At 42.5% G+C, this 16144-nt stretch overlaps 1 protein-coding gene across 1 annotated transcript in view; it reads left to right on the top strand.

The window, feature by feature from the left end:
- SEPTIN2 (septin 2) overlaps window positions 1–14340 on the top strand; it is a 21909-nt gene extending 7569 nt beyond the window's left edge. Inside the window, exons 5-13 of the mRNA XM_009644451.2 lie at window positions 1413–1536; window positions 3519–3653; window positions 3888–4005; window positions 5321–5422; window positions 5696–5841; window positions 6500–6583; window positions 8977–9034; window positions 10903–11015; window positions 11437–14340. Of these exons, the coding sequence (XP_009642746.1) occupies window positions 1413–1536; window positions 3519–3653; window positions 3888–4005; window positions 5321–5422; window positions 5696–5841; window positions 6500–6583; window positions 8977–9034; window positions 10903–11007 (872 nt within the window). The 3' untranslated portion in view covers window positions 11008–11015; window positions 11437–14340. The remainder of the gene's footprint in view (window positions 1–1412; window positions 1537–3518; window positions 3654–3887; window positions 4006–5320; window positions 5423–5695; window positions 5842–6499; window positions 6584–8976; window positions 9035–10902; window positions 11016–11436) is intronic.
- The last annotated feature ends 1804 nt before the right edge of the window (window positions 14341–16144 follow it).

The following is a 16144-nucleotide window of genomic DNA, read 5'->3' as shown; positions in this document are numbered from 1 at the left end:
CAGAGCCCTCCTCCCCTCCAGCAGATCCACACTCCCACCCAGCTTGGTGTCATCTGCAAACTGACTGAGGGTGCCCTCAATCCCCTTGTCCAGATCATGGATAAAGATGTTAAACAGAACTGGGGCCAACACTGAGCCCTGGGGGACACCGCTTGTGACCGGCTGCCAGCTGGATTTAACTCCGTTTGCCACAACTCTCTGGGCCCGGCCATCTCGCCATTTTTTTACCCAGTGAAGAGTGCGCCTGTCCAAGCCATAAGCCTCCAGCTTCTCCAGGAGAACGCTGTGGGAAATTGTCAAATGCTTTGCTGAAGTCCAGGTAGACAACATCCACAGCCTTTCCCTTGTCCACTGGGCAGATCACCTGGTCATAGAAGGAAATCAGGTTGGTCAGGCAGGACCTGCCTTTCATGAACCCATGCTGGCTGGGCCCTGATTGTCCTCCATATGCCCAGTGAGCACATTCACAATGAAGCGGTCCATAATCTTCCTGGTACCGAGGTTAGGCTGACAGGTCTGTAGTTCCTCGGATCCTACTTCTTGAAGATAGGCGTCATGTTTGCCAGCCTCCAGTCATCTGGGACCTCCCCTGTTATCCAGGACTGCTGGTAAATGATAGAGAGTGGCTTGGCAAGCTCCTGTGCCAGCTCCTTCAGCGCTCTTGGGTGGATCCCATTTGGCCCCATAGACTTGTGGATGTCCAGGTGGCATAGCAGGTTGAAAACTACTTCCTCCTGGATTATGTGGGGGTTTATTCCACTCTCCATCCCTGTCTTCCAGCTTGGGGGGGCTGAGTACCCTGGGGATAACTCATCGGGCCATTAAAGACTGAGGCAAAGAAGGCGTTAAGTATCTCAGCCATTCTAAACTATGCCTGCTTGGACTTGCAACTTGATTGCTTTGCTTTGGGTTGATATTTAACGAATGTGAACTTCACGTCCTTTTCTTCCTCAGGCCCTTGTCCCTTTTTTATTCTGTTAACCAAGGTGCACAATAATCCAATGCAAAAGGATATTGTAAGAAAAACAGAGGAAGATGCTGTTTTTTTTCCTCTTTGCTACTTGCTGAATGACTTCTTTTGATAATTTACCGTGTCACTTTCAACCTTAGGAAAAAAATCCATTGTGCATAATTTAGCATTGGCCTCCAAACTGCTGATTACCTACAGTTTTTCTCAGTCCCTTTTGCCTTAGTTTCTACATTTTATTTAACAACAGTATGAAATCTCAAAAAATCTTGTAACAAAATCCAAAGAAGTTAAGTACTGAGCCTTGCTGTTATCAGGCCTTAGAAGGTAATTTGTGGCATAACATTTATACAGTTGCATCTGCCAATTAATCTTTTGAGCTTGTCTCAAAATGACATGGTCTTATAAATTCTGTTCTCAAAAGATCAAGTTTATTGTCTTTTAGAGAAGATTGAACGCACTGTGCAGATTGAAGCCTCAACAGTTGAAATTGAAGAGAGGGGTGTGAAGCTACGCCTGACAGTTGTAGATACACCAGGGTATGGGGATGCTATCAATTGTCGAGATTGGTACGTACATACACAGAGTATATATCGATCTATGTATGAGTGCTGACATCTGTTTCATATTTGTCCTAGGAATTAATAATTGAAGCAGGGCTTTATTAATAATGATGCGCAGTTCAAAGTAGGATGGCCCAAGTGGCAACCCTAGCTCTTTTAAACGCTTCCCTTCCAAAGGCGATTCAAAGTTATTATGCTGTTAAGTCGTTCTCTTACCTTTTTTTTGTGCGTCACGTGAAGTGCTGAATTTGAGGTGTGATTTTTGGAGAGGTGGGTATGGTTCCTAATTTTGTGGAAGCTTAATAAAGTGTTACGAGTTTATTCAGATACATGTAAAGAGGCACCAATAACTTCCACACAACTTGAATTAAAATTAGTGACACAAATTTTTTTTTTTTTTTTCTTCGTTAACTTTCTTAAGTTTGGAAGACTTTTAAGTGAACAGTGACCTTGAGTTTTTTTGTAGTTAGAAAGCAGTGGAACCACTGGGACACAAGCAAATCAACAATACTCAGAAAGTAATTCATCTAGTCTTTAGTGCAAGTAAAAATCCACCTTTAGATCTTGTCCACATTCATTTGAGCATTCTCAGATTCTGTGCTTCATTTTTAAGTGCATTTTCATCATCTTTGGGTTGGATTGATTGGGCATTTTTGAGAAATTTATGTTACAATATGTACTGAGAAATAATCTTGAGATAAACGGTGGTCGGTTTTCAATGGTAATCCCTATTCCCACATCTCTCAAGACCCTGAACCTCAAGGCAGGGACTGGGGAAATGAAGTCCCTCCCATTGTAAGTGAAGATCAGGTTTGAGACCACCTGAGGAACTTGAATGTACTTAAGTCCATGGGACGCAACAAGTTGCATCCCATCTTGTTGGGTTATCTATGACAGGTGTAGTTCCCAAGCCACTCTCCATCATATCTCAAAAGTCTTGGCAATCAGGCAAAGTTCCCAGTGACTGGGAAAAGGAAAACATCACGCCCATTTTTTTTGAAAAAAACCTTTTTAAGGGTAAAAAGGAGGACCTTGGGAACTACCGACCAGTCAGCCTCACCTCTGTGTCCAATAAGATCCTTCTGGAAGATACGTTGAAACATATGGAAGACAGGGAGGTGATTAGACACAGCCAATATGGCTTTACCGAGGGCAAATTGTGCCTGCCTGATCTGGTAGCCTTCTACGATGGAGTGTGGATAAAGGAAGAGCTACTGATAGCAGCTACCTGGACTTCTGTAAGGACTTTCATATGGTCCCCCATAACATTCTTGTCCCTACACTGGAGAGATAGGGTTTGATGGACGGACTGTTAGATGGGTAGTAATTGGCTGGATGGCTGGGTCTAAAGAGATACAGTCGTCAAAGTGGAAACCAGTAACAAGGGGTGTCCCTCAAGGGTCCCATACTGGGACCAATAATATTTAATATCTTCATTAATGACATAGTGGAACTGAGTCCACCCTCATCAAGTTTGCAGATAACACCAAGTGGAGTGGTGCAGTTGATTAACTAGAGGGAAGGAATGCCGTCCAGGGGTCTGCGATAGGCTTTAGGAGTGGGCCCATGCAAACCTCATGAAGTTCAACAAGGCCAAGTGCAAGGTCCTGCACATGGGTTGGGGAAATACTCAATAGAGACTGCGAGATGAGTGGGTTGAAAGAAGACCTGCAGAGAAGAATTTGGGGATACTGGTGGACAAAAAATTATCTGTGAGCCGGAAATGTGCGCTTGCATCCCCCAAAGCCATTCATATTCTGGGCCGCACCAAAAGAAGTGGGGCAGTAGTCAAGGGAGGTGATCCCCTGCCTCTGCACTGCTCCTGTGGGACCTGCATCCAGCTCTGGGGCCCCAGCACAAGACAGACAGGGACCCGTTAGAGTGGCTCCAGAGGAGGGCCGTGTTTTGATACTACCTTTGAAATGCCACTAAAATTATTGACTATTTGGGAACAAGCATGATTTCTTGAATCCATATTTGTTTTACAGTTTTAAGACCATAATCTCTTACATTGATGAGCAGTTTGAGCGCTATCTGCATGATGAGAGTGGTTTGAACAGAAGGCATATCATAGATAACCGGGTTCATTGCTGCTTCTATTTCATTTCACCATTTGGTCACGGGTAGGTGTTTCTCTGTCATTTTATGTTTTCAATTATTTTACTTTGGGGAGTTGGTTTGTGCCTGTGGACTTAAATTTTCAGAATCAGATCACCATTATTTAAGGAAGTACTAGCACTGCTGGAATTTATTTGGCATGTTCTTTCTGTGTAAGGAGAGAGATCTACAGTGGTGTGACAAGTAATTGGTAATTTAGATTAAAAATAAATTTAACTTTTCCCATATTTTACTTTTAGCCTTAAGCCTCTGGATGTTGAGTTTATGAAGGCCATACACAACAAAGTTAATATCGTACCTGTGATTGCAAAAGCTGATACGCTTTCTCTGAAAGAGCGAGAAAGACTAAAGAAAAGGGTAAGGGTTTTTCTAGCTTGCAGAAAAATGCTTTGGTTGTAGCAGCATGGTTGCTGGAGAGAGGGGCGTCCTTGTTCAACCTTACTCTGTCCTAGCCAAGGAAAACAGAATCTCATGCACAGGGTAACGTTATTTAATATGTAGTTTGATATCTTGTAAATCTTTTATTGTGTATTTAACTGAGAAATTGTCCTTAAAATGCTGCCTGCAAAATGGCAGATTGGCTAAATTTACAATTATGTTATAAGGGAATTTTGAAACTTTGGAAAAATATTTAAATGCATTTGCTAATGGTAATTGCTTCTTTACCTGTTTAATCTGTCCCAAAGCAGAGACAGTATCTGCATCTATAATGTGCATATATATATATATATATATTTTATCCAGTCAGAATTCTGATGATTGAAAAATAGGATTTTCAGAGATTTTTCTGATTTTGGGGGTTGTTTTTCTTCCCCTACGTCACCCTCTTCTAATACGTTCCAGTTCGTTCTTCCATAGGCAAGACCCCATAACACGTTCGGTCTTGCAGGACTTGATGCTGTACTTGCAGAGTGGGGCAAAAGTGCAACAAACCATCCTGAGTTAATAACAGCTATGGAATTTAGAGGGAAGTGTTAGAATTAAGTTGCCAGAAGACGCGCTTGATCCAGTCTTAGCTGTTATATTTAAAACTTTATGATTTTTTTCAGTTGTTCTGAAAATCCTTATAGTTATCTTACCCAACCTGTAATAAAAATAGAGAAGTATAGTTTATTTTGATATGCATATTGTGCTAGAATTTTGCAGAAATACTATATTTGTTTTTTTTAAGAGTGAAGTTAGGGTTTATGGCAAATGGATTCCAGCTGCAGATGCCATTCATAGCAGTCATGAAGACAGAAAAAATATTTGTTGTGTCTATAGCTCAGTTAGGTTTTTAAACACTACCCCACCTACCCCCCAAATAGTAATTCGGAGGCAAGAGCAAGGAGTTTTAGGTTGTTCAAAGCAATTGTGACTTCTGAGTCAATGCTTTATAATTAAAAAAAATCGCGAAGTTTTAAAAAAGCTCAATTTCTTATGTGCAATCCACAGAGGACAGTGCTTATTTGAACACTATTGTTTGTCTGAAAGCCTGTGGCAATTAGTTGTTGAATATCATGAAGAAATACGGTGTTTAAAACCAAATACTGGCCAAGTCATTCGGATCAGTAAGATAGGCTCAAATTTCTTAAGAGATTGTGTATAACTGATTAAGTTATTTTTACCTTAAGTTTTAAAAGTGCTGACTTTATATGTGTATTATCTCAATTTCTTATATTATAAATCTCAGATTCTGGATGAAATAGAAGAGCATGGCATCAAGATTTATCACCTGCCAGATGCTGAATCAGACGAGGATGAAGATTTTAAGGAGCAGACCAGACTCCTGAAGGTATGTCTGGCCTCATAGGTCACATACGTGGCTAATACACTGCATGTTTTTGGACTGCTTGGGTGGCTTTAGAACAAGATACATAGTGTGATGAGACCTTGAGTGAGTCACCGTGTCCATGTGAAAGATGATGGTCACTGACTTTTTTTTTTTTTTTTTACAGCTTCAGATTAAAAGCATTGCAAAGTTATTCCCATAATATGCAACAAGAGTTGTTCTTGGAGTTACTTGTTCTGGTTCATTATTAGTGATTTTTGCATTTTTGGCTTTCAGGCCAGCATTCCATTTTGTGTAGTGGGATCCAATCAACTCATTGAAGCCAAAGGTAAAAAAGTTAGAGGCCGACTCTACCCATGGGGTGTAGTTGAAGTGGAGAATCCGGAACACAATGACTTCCTGAAGCTGAGGACCATGCTAATGTAAGTTTGAAAACTCCAATTAAATGGTAGTTTAATAAACAATCACCAGGAAGATTCTCAAGCGCTGTAACAGGGGTTTGGGGCAGTTGTAGAATCCTTGGAGACATTCGGCATTTGTCTGGAGAAGGCCATGAGCAGCCTTGACTTAGCTGGCCTAGGCCTAGGCAGGGATTGGACCACGTAGGATCCATAGGTTCTTTCCAATCTGAATTACTCAGTTATTCTGTGAAAATAATGTTTTGTCTCATTCTCTTGTTGAACACAGTGCTGTTCAGGTTCCCAGAAACATCAAACAGGTTGCTTCATACCTTTTGCTTATTTAAATACATCTCTATGTAGATGGACATCTGCAAAGGAGTAGACTTCAAAAGTCCACTGGTGGATTTTTTCCAGGCTTTGCTACTCTGCTTCCCCTGCCCAGCACTGCTTCATCAAACACCTCACCCAGGAGGACAGTGTCTGTCAGGGCTGCTTCAGGGTCTGAGGTGGTCTCTCTATGTGTCTTTGTCACACCAATTTAACTTAAATTAGCTTTCAAATTGGCATGTTAAATGGGTGTAGGTGCTGCACACATTGACCCAATGCAGTGCTGAATGTGAGGGTTGGTTAGGCAAGCTGATGTGACATGCGTATGTTTTCATTATTTTTCTTCCTCCAGCACCCATATGCAAGATCTCCAGGAGGTGACCCAGGATCTTCACTATGAGAACTTCCGCTCTGAGCGGCTCAAACGAGGCGGCAGGTTGTTATCTTACGGTTACATGCTGTTACTTCCTCTTCTGAATGCATTTTTTGGTCTTTCTGTCTCTCCTACCACTTCATTGCTAGGATTTGGTAGATCACAGACAGCTCTGTAGCTCCAGTCAACGCCAAGTTCAGTCAACCAGCTTACACTGAGTGTAAGGAAAAGTATTATGTAAATCCAAAGAGACAGTTGTGGTGTTAAAAGGGTATAGTTAGGTCTCTGTTTTGTTTTAAGGCTTGAACGGAGTGGATTGGAACGGTTGAGGTAAGTAAGTAGGGCAGGTGTCTGCAATAGATACTGTCTTCAAAAATCTGCAAGTCAGGTCAGTGCTGATATGTTAAAGGTTGGAGTATTTTTCAGAATTAACTACTGGAATATTTGGACTGTCTTTAGAAAGAGAAACCCAAGTCCTTCCACAGTGCTTTATTACAAATGGTATAAATAAATAAGTTTCTTTGCATAGCAGTCACAGTCTTTCAACACTGTTTTGAGCTGAGGTGGGTAGGGCACAGCTTCCCTGGTAAGAGAGACAGGCGGAACACCCCATTTTTAACCAAAATAGCAGCATTTGTAAAGCTGAGTTTGTGAGTTCTTGTTGAAAACTGGGTATTTCCTGGTTTAGATTTTTCAGCTGCTTCTCTCAAGTCAACCACTAGAGGGTTTCATAATTACATGTTTCGGTGGGTTTGATACATTTTGCAGAGCTTTTTCCATCATGCTGTTCACACAGGTTTTGTCCCACGCCTGTTAGTTTTCAGGAAGAGGAGTTTGTCTCTGCCTGTAGCACTGGCCTCCAGGTCCGGTTTGCCCTTCAGGCGTGATGACATGCTCTTCTCCCCTGACTTTTCAATCCTGTCTTCTGAAGTTCAAGCTGAAAAAAAAATATTTTTGCCAAGTTCTGGTGCCTGTTATCCAACAGGTATGTACAAAGGTCTTAGAAGTAATGTAACCTAAGGTCATCCGGAATTAATGTTTACCAATTCTTAGAGGATTTAAGGTTGCTGCTGCCAAGGACCTGTGACAGTAAGCTGCTGTTCAGTTGGGGTATCTTTCCTTGTGAAACAAAAACGTGGTTTTGTATCTTGTCTAGTTAAGCGGCCTATATATCTTTGTTTTCACCTGTCTGAAGTGCTGCTGAAACGTAGTTAAGTTTAGTGGAAGCAAGGGTAGTTTGCGTGTGAATTTATTTCAGACTTGCACCTACCCCACTGGCGGTGCTTGGCAGCTGGCGCTGGCTGACTGTATTCACTAAGGTTCCCAGAGGCTTTTGGACATGGAGGATTTACTGACAGTCTATTTCTTTGTTAACCTTCCAACAAGCATCAGTTTGTTCACTTTGCACTTTTGGTGGCACTTGTGTGATTAGATCTGTTGGCAGATCTTCCCCATTGCAACACGGGATAGGAGAAATCTGTTAGCAAAGGGATAGGCAACCTTAAAAATACAGTACATAAAAAATATTCTTATGTTTGGTTTCTCAATGTAAAATAGGCACACCCCAATTAAGCAAGCGTTTGCTGAGATACTGATTGAAAGTTTTTGCTTAATTTTGCAGGAGTAGTATTTGTACTGTACATTAATGTTACACATCTTTTGGACTTGTGGGGAAAAAAAAGTTGACTATACTAGAAAAATAATCAAACTTCAAAGTCTTAAGTGGAGCAGAGGATAAAGAGTTCTTCCAGTTGGAAGGTTTCCAGACAGGTACAGCAGCTGGGTTACTCTTACGGTTTTGGTTATGAGCCGTTTAGATGTTTGGTAGCAAGCGTGGTTGAAGAAGTTAGAGATGGGCTAGAATTGCATCAAAGGAAGGGTCTGCCTGCAGAGAGCCAGGACTCGAGAGACATTTCTAAGAGCATTTGTTATTTTACAGCTTGCTTCCAGATTTTTGTTAACATCTTGCCCAGCATTACCTTGAACTTACATTTTGATTTAGTTGTATTGATTTATTGCGCCAACAAAAGAGAAGAATCGAGTATGTGTTTGCAGCATTTCTGAACTGGCTCTATCTGTCTGGTACTCAGACTGCAATCAGTTGAGATAATGTTATGCTCAGGTAAATTGCTATGCTCGAGTACTGTTCAGAAATGGCTTGTATTGATACCTACAAAGATCTGTCTTGTTGTAAAGTCATAGCTGGAATGGTTTATACTTGTCCTGGATGTAACTTTGTGAAGGAGTAAGGGATAGATTGATGTCTTCAAAATAATTTAAAAATAAAACCATGAATTGCAGCTATGTGGAGGATGTGTTTCAATGAGATTTGTATTCTGAAACTCTGACGTGTAAGATATGTTCTGAGAGCCTTGATTTTTGTCAACAAAGCATTCTCTGGAAGTTCAAAATCTGGAATATACGCATGTTACTGAACAATATTCATCTTATTTTAGGAAAATAGAAGACGAAGAAGTAAATAAAGACCAGATTCTGCTTGAAAAAGAAGCTGAAGTAAGATAACAAAGCTCTATACTCTTGTGATGGGGGAATTTTTATTGTATCACTACTTCAGGTCAAATGATTTATATGATCTTGGTGATTTGTAAAGGGAAAGACAGAATTTACTAACGCAAAGTTATTCAATGTGCAGTAACAAAACAGAATGCGAAGAGGTGTAGAGGAATCTCAGGGTACTGATTTATTGGAACAGGCAGAATCTGGTAAAATGCCTGATTCCATTGTACTAATTGGCGATGGAGGTCATGCACGTTGTGTGGGGAGGGAGAGCTCTCCTCACCCGAGTAAAGGTTCCACGGTTAGCAACTGCAGACTGGGAAAAAGCCAGTTCAGCTCTGCAGCAAAGGATGGCACAATGGTAGAAACTGTCAAGAATAAAGAATGAAACAGAAGTTCTCATTCCGCGCTATGCTAAATCCATAATCCGTAGCTCTAATGCTTGTTTTCCTTGTCCCCCTAACCCAAAAAGGATATAGCCAAGACTAGGAAAAGTGCAGTGAATAGCAGAAAGTGGGCAGAAAGTCTGAAGCGGAGGTCTGAAGCAGGTCCTGTACAAGGGGAGATGGGTTAATGTTCTTGTTGGGAAGTAGATGGCAGAGGGGAAGGATATAGTAAAGGCCTTACATGGTCAGAGACGGCAGGGTGAATGGGAAGCTACTATGCAAGAAAGGTCACATTTAGTGAGGTCATAGGTGGCCAATTTCAGATTAAAAAAAGATACTTTCAAGATAGTCTGTAAGTTGTGGAACTCGTTAGCATGGAATTTTGTGCAAGAATAGCAAGAATGCAGATAAGCTTAAATGTGCTGAGGGACAGGAGAGGTTTACTTTCTCCATGAACGTGCTCACTAAACACAAAGGTAGAATTTTTGGTTTAGCACATTCAGAGCCGTCAGATTTCTAGAGTTCGAGAGCGTGTGGCAGGAGTACTGGGGTGTGCACCTGGCTGTTAGACTCTTCCATGTATCTGCTAGTAGCCGGTGGGGGAAGGAAGGCTGAGTTAGGCTGGACTGCTCTAGCCCAAGCAGGTGCTCCGTCTTCTGCTAGCGGTCTTCATGGCAACCCATGTCCCAAAAGGTAACCAGAGTGAAAACGGAAAGGGTCATTGTTTCAAAGAACAATGTAAATATTTCAGGAGTTTAACTTCTCATTGTTAACCTTAACAGTTTAGTTTGAGTTTAAAGTGTAGGTGGGCAAAGGCAAAGACACCCAAGTGTTTTTCAGGAGTGAGGCTGGCTTCCCGCCTCTCAGAGTTGGGTACAATTAAAGAATCTAAGTATTGCACACGCAACATGGCCGAATTAACCTTAGTAGCTGAGTTACATCATTACCCTGTGTTTAAACATTGCAGTGCTCTGAAATTGAGCTTCATATGTTTTTAATAATGCTTATGTCTCCTTGGTTGATTTGCCTGTAACACTACTTCCACCTAGACATCACTAGCGAGGGAGTTGGGAAATAATCTTGACAATTTTGTTTGTAATGACAGATAGAGGTGTACTTTGGAGGGACGTAAACAAGCTGCTTGGCTCCTGGCGATAAGCTTTAGTAACTCTAAGTGTTTGGTCAGCACTTCAGCTCCATTGTTTTTATGAGTTTAACTTCAGAGGAAGCAAAGACTTCCATTTAGGGATGCTTAAAATGTCGTCCCAAATTACAGTAACAAAGCCTGCTTATTTCAGTCAGCACATTACCAGTCTCTTAATGGATGAAGATGCCATAGCCTGAGATTGTTACCCGTCAGATAAAGACAATGCAGATATCTGTTACCTCTTTGATATGAATAATTAATAGTGCGGTGGTAGCAGAGTCATGCTCCGAGGTGAGATTGGGCTAAAGGGTTCTTCTGTGCTACTTGTCCAGCTTCGTCGCATGCAGGAGATGATTGCGAGAATGCAGGCACAGATGCAGATGCAGATGCAAAGCGGCGAAGGAGATGGCAGTGCGGTTCATGGGCACCACGTGTAAAGCCTTCGGTAAGGTGTTCAAACAGCCACTTTGAGGGGTTTCTTTTAACTGCTTGTTACTGTGGTTGGTATTAAGAAGGTTTGGAAAAATATTTACAAGATGGGGTTGCATAGGTTTCAATCTTAGTTTTAATTTCTGAGGTGTAACTACTGTTTGTTATGTGAAATGGCTTGGAACCAAACTAAATATTAGCCTGGTGTTGGGGTGGTGGTGTATATATGCATATATTCAAATTTTCCAGGAAGTCAATACAATACATGCTGGCAGTAATTGTGGAAGCAGTCTTTGAAATTGTGTGATCGGGTGATTCGCAAACTCATGTTGAAGTAAATGTCTTGCTGTGACTTTTAAAATGTTTGCAGTTTCTTCAGGTTTCTAACTGTCAGAAGATAGCTGATCTTAAATTGTATTTTCCTGTCGTGTTTTTAGATTACCCTGACTTAAAGGAGACCTTCTGGAGTTGGATTGCGGCGGTGCTCTACCGGAAAGGACGCCTTTTGATTGGCATGTGACTTGGAGTTTGCTTTGGAGTTTTAATGTGGAAATGCATTGTGGTAACTCTTGTGATACATACTTCATAACATGTAGTCAGTCGGTATTTTATATGTTATACACATTTGACTTTGTTGTTCTTTAGTAATTCTTACGTTGAGCTTGTTTTCAATTTCCCATTGTATTAGGGATACAAAATAGACATTGAAACTTTTCTAGCCTGATAGGGCGTTAGGTAATTATTCTTTTTAATGTGGCTTATGAGCTCCCTGCTTTTAACTTCGTTTTACACTTAGAAATAAACAGCTGTCGGCGATACCTTGTTCAGTGGCATCTAACAGCCACCTCACTAGGGGGCCCTGCAAGGTTAATTGCCCGGGTTTCACGGTGTTTACAGGTGTGTGTGTCTGTGAGACCATCAGCCCTTTTTCTGTCTCTGCTCAGCACAGGTGATTTCCTTGGCCTCTGCAAGTATCAAAATTAAAGCATGCCATGTGTCTTAACAAGAGAAATAAGAGGAAATGCCTCTTTAAGAGGCTCACTGTATTTTATATGACGGGTGTTACTTCCCTCAGATTGAACCTCGAGGGCCGTACGTTCTTTATTGTCTGCCTGAAATCTCTTACTGTATTGCAGAAAGTTCTTAAGAGCTTGTCGGTTAGCACAAATCAATCCTACTATTTTCTGGCATTACTGTAGCCAAATAAACTTGAATAATGCTGATACCGTTAAACGAGGTAAACCTCAAAGAGCAATTTTCTATGCACGGGTGTTTCATATATCCAAATGCGTACAGAATTCTAGAATTCCTAGTGAGTATTTTCATGCAATTTTTAGGGCATTGCAAACTGTTACTTGTAGTATAAAATACATACTAGCACACTTTTTTTTTTTTAAGGGACCTGTGCCTGGCAGGATCAATGCAAACTGTATCTTAAGGCCCTGCTCCGGGATGGAGTTGGCAGTTCTGCTTCAGAAGTGGCTCTGATAAGTGACGCCTTTGGTTTTTAGGCCGAGGTCACTTTTCTTAACACTGATAGTAAAGGAGACTGGTGTGGTTTAGCTTGGCTTCTACTACACATCCTGCCTGGTACTGTGTCTGCAGTCCGTAGAGACAGCTACAGTGTGCTGCTGCCTCGGTGGTAGCTGGCAGGGGAAGCAGAAATACACTGGGGTTGGTTTTTCTGCTGCTTCTGATGAAGCCAGCAATCAGACTTCCTGATCTGATCTGGTGCAAAACCTTGTCATCTGAACAGCTAATAAATACATTGAACTGCAACTTTCCTCTCTTCTTTGAGCTCAGGTGCAGCTGTGACTTTTATAATTATGTTTTTTTAATGTTTCTTTGAAAAAATTGATAGGATTTCTACAGCTAATGTGTAATTCCAGTGGTACTCAAGTGGCTAGATTAAATATAAACATGCTAAGCAACTGGCATTTTTACCTGCCTAAAACTACTGTTGATGAGTTTTTTTGTATTTGAAGCTTTCTAAAAATGTGCAGTCAAGTCCTGCATCGTAGCCTTTGCGAGGTCTCTGGTTTCCTCCTCAAAAGCAATGACTGTCAGAGTTCTACAGAACTCATGTGACCTTCCCTAACCTTGACAAAAGTGAAAACGAGAACCTTTTTGGGTGTTGGAACTGCACAGAAGTGTTCAGTCCCATTTTTGTCAATATTTACATATCAAACTTCGATGGGAAAGCACGCACTTCTGAGTTCTTGCTTTTCCGAAAGAACGTGTGGGAACAAAGTGAGGTGGCAGGATTGTCAGAAAGTGTGCCGCCTTGCTTAGCTCTCTATCTTTGGATCTATTTTTGTGAATCAGTTGTCATCAATTTACCGAAAGAACTTACTGTGAACCTCGGTCGTTGAATACTTTGTGAAGTCCTGTGCTGTTCTTCAGTTGCCCCACATCTGGATTTTATTTTTTTCCCCTGATAATGCAGCATTTGTCCACTTTTAAGCCATTTGTCTGGTATCTCTCTGTGAGGTGTTCTGAGCATGGCATGCTTCCAACGCTGCATGCTTTGCCGAGGAGGGCGACTCTGGGATGCTGGTGTGTTCACCCATAGGCTTGGCAGGACATGGTAGGCTGCAGCAGTGCTGTGAACCCGTGCTTGAAGAAAAACTGTGAAGTCTAAAATGCCTGCACAGGGGGGCTGGCTGCACAAGTAGCGATCTCCGCATACCTTGGTTTGATAGGTTTTTCTTGTATTTTCTAACACGGGAAGAAAAGCAGGTTGTCCATGCGTGTAGTGCCATTCGGTCACGACCTGTGAAATTATCATAGGCAGTGTCTTATTCTTTGAAATACCATGTATCTATTAAAGTATTTGATCGGGATAAAGTATTCTGTCTGATTCTTAGGCAAATAATATTTTTTGATCTACAAATTCTAGCAGGAGAAATATTTTCCTATGTGGTTTGTTTTGGTTTTTAACAGGAAGAAGCAAGTTTATGGCACTTGCCATCTTACCTGAAATACTTAAAGACAGCTGATGCTGTTTCTTCCCAAGTCCTTTCCCCTTCACCATTCCCATCGAGGTCTTGCAATTAATGGTTTCATGGCAAGACATGGAAAGTGAGGCTGCCCTTCTCGGAGTCAGTTGCAGACAAACTCAGCTACTGGTAGGAGAAAGACTTGGGTAGAAGCAAGATGGGGAGACAAAAGTCAGACGATGTTTGGTGGCTTGCTGAACTGGCCCCGATTCTTCTTCTGTTACAGCATTGTTATGTTTTTTTATTTGAGGAGTCAAGATACTTCTGAATTTGCAGAGCTTTATAGTTGGTAGCAAAAATGACTTGCCCTTGGTACAAGAATCTGTTATATTCCAGTTTATGTACTGCCATTAGCCAAGGCTATAATAAAAAATGCTAAAATACACTTTTTTTGTTACAATTCTTTATCATAATCAACCCTGGCAATGTGAATTTGTGGTGATGTGTTTTAAATATGAAGAAGTGCAGATGTGGTTGAAAGAGAACACATTGACAAACCTACGTAAAATACGGTCATTAAGTATTGTAGGCTTGCAGTGTGTTGGTACAGTGCATTTCCTTATGGGCGTTCCTGGAGCTGCCAAACTCTTACCTCCGGGATCTTGCTTTTTCGGCAGCTCTCACCAAACCCGCTGTTCCCTAATTATTATGTTAGTGTAGTATGAAGCTACTTGTTGTTAGGTAGTGCTTTAAGGGTCATTGTTTGCTCCAGTGAATCGTGTTTCATCCCGGGAGAGAGTGACAGGGTGTTTGATCTTTGTTTTGATATTCCAGAATAATTTAGGGCTCAGCTTCCTGTGAAACAACTTCAACGACCCCTGCGGCTGTCACAGACTAAGAGCACCAGGCTGTGTCCTTGGCCTTGGATTCTCGAGCTAACTGTTAATAGCTGAGGATTTTACAGCAGGACTGTAAATTCGGAGGGCGTTGCTTCTGCGGATGCCCTGCTCTGGCCAGCTTGCCTAGGGCTGCTGCGCTGGATAGCTCTGCATTTCTGGGGGGCGCACGTCACGCGGTCAGAGCCGTGCATGTTCTGACCCTTTGTATATGGTCTTCAAGCATGTTTATATTTCATTAATCTGAAGTACTTAGTGTGGAACTGGCATGCAAAAGGAAGATTCATCTTTAGGCTACCACGAGAGAAGAGGCAAGGAAGCATCCTGAAAACCCTTGTGGCTTTCTATGATGGTGTGACAACAACAGTTACAAGGGAAAGCCAATGGACTTTATCTATCTGGACTTCTGCAAAGCCCTTGACACAGCCCCCCACAACATCTTTCTCTCTAAAATGGGGAGCTATGGATTTGATGGCTGGACTGTTCAGTGGATGAGGAATTGGTTGGATGGTCGCATCCGGAGGGCAGTGGTCAACACCTTGATGTCCAGATGGAGGCCAGTGACAAGTGATGTCCCTCAGGGGTCCGTACTGGGACCAGTGCTGTTTAATATCTTCATCAGTGACACAGACAGTGAGATTGAGCACACCCTCAGCCAGTTTGCAGATGACTCCAAGCTGAGTGGTACGTCTGACACGCCAGCAGGACGGGATGGCATCCAGAGGGACCTGGCCAAGGTGGAGAGTTGGGGTCATTGGAACCTCATGAGGTTCAACAAGGCCAAGTGCAAGGTCCTGCCCCTGGGTCAGGGTAACCCCTGGTATCCATACAAGCTGGGGGATGAAGGGATGGAGAGCAGCCCTGCCCAGAGGGACTTGGGGGCACTGATGGACGAAAGCCTGGACATGAGCTGGCCATGTGTGCTGGCAGCCCAGAAGGCCCAACCCTACCCTGGGCTGCATCCCCTGCAGTGTTGCCAATGTCAAGGGAGGGGATTCTGCCTCTGCTCTGCTCTGCTGAGACCCCCTTGGAGCCCTGCATCCAGCTCTGGAGCCCTCAGCACAAGGACGTGGACCTGTTGGAGCGAGGCCAGAAGAGGGCTACAAAAATTATCTGAGAGCTGGAGCCCCTCTGCTATGAGGCCAGGCTGAGAGAGCTGGGGTTGCTCAGTGTGGAGAAGAGGAGACTGCGGGGGGACCTGATTGCAGCCGTTCAGTGCTTAAAGGGGGCCCAGAGGAAAGGGGGGGACAAACTCGTTAGCAGGGCCGGCTGTGACAGGACAAGGGGGGGGGGTTTTTAACTAAAACAGG

The sequence above is a fragment of the Egretta garzetta genome, unplaced genomic scaffold (genome assembly GCF_000687185.1).
Source record: "Egretta garzetta isolate BGI_Z169 unplaced genomic scaffold, ASM68718v1 scaffold448, whole genome shotgun sequence".
In the NCBI taxonomy this organism is placed as follows: domain Eukaryota; kingdom Metazoa; phylum Chordata; class Aves; order Pelecaniformes; family Ardeidae; genus Egretta; species Egretta garzetta.
This window is presented reverse-complemented; position numbering and strand designations above follow the sequence as displayed.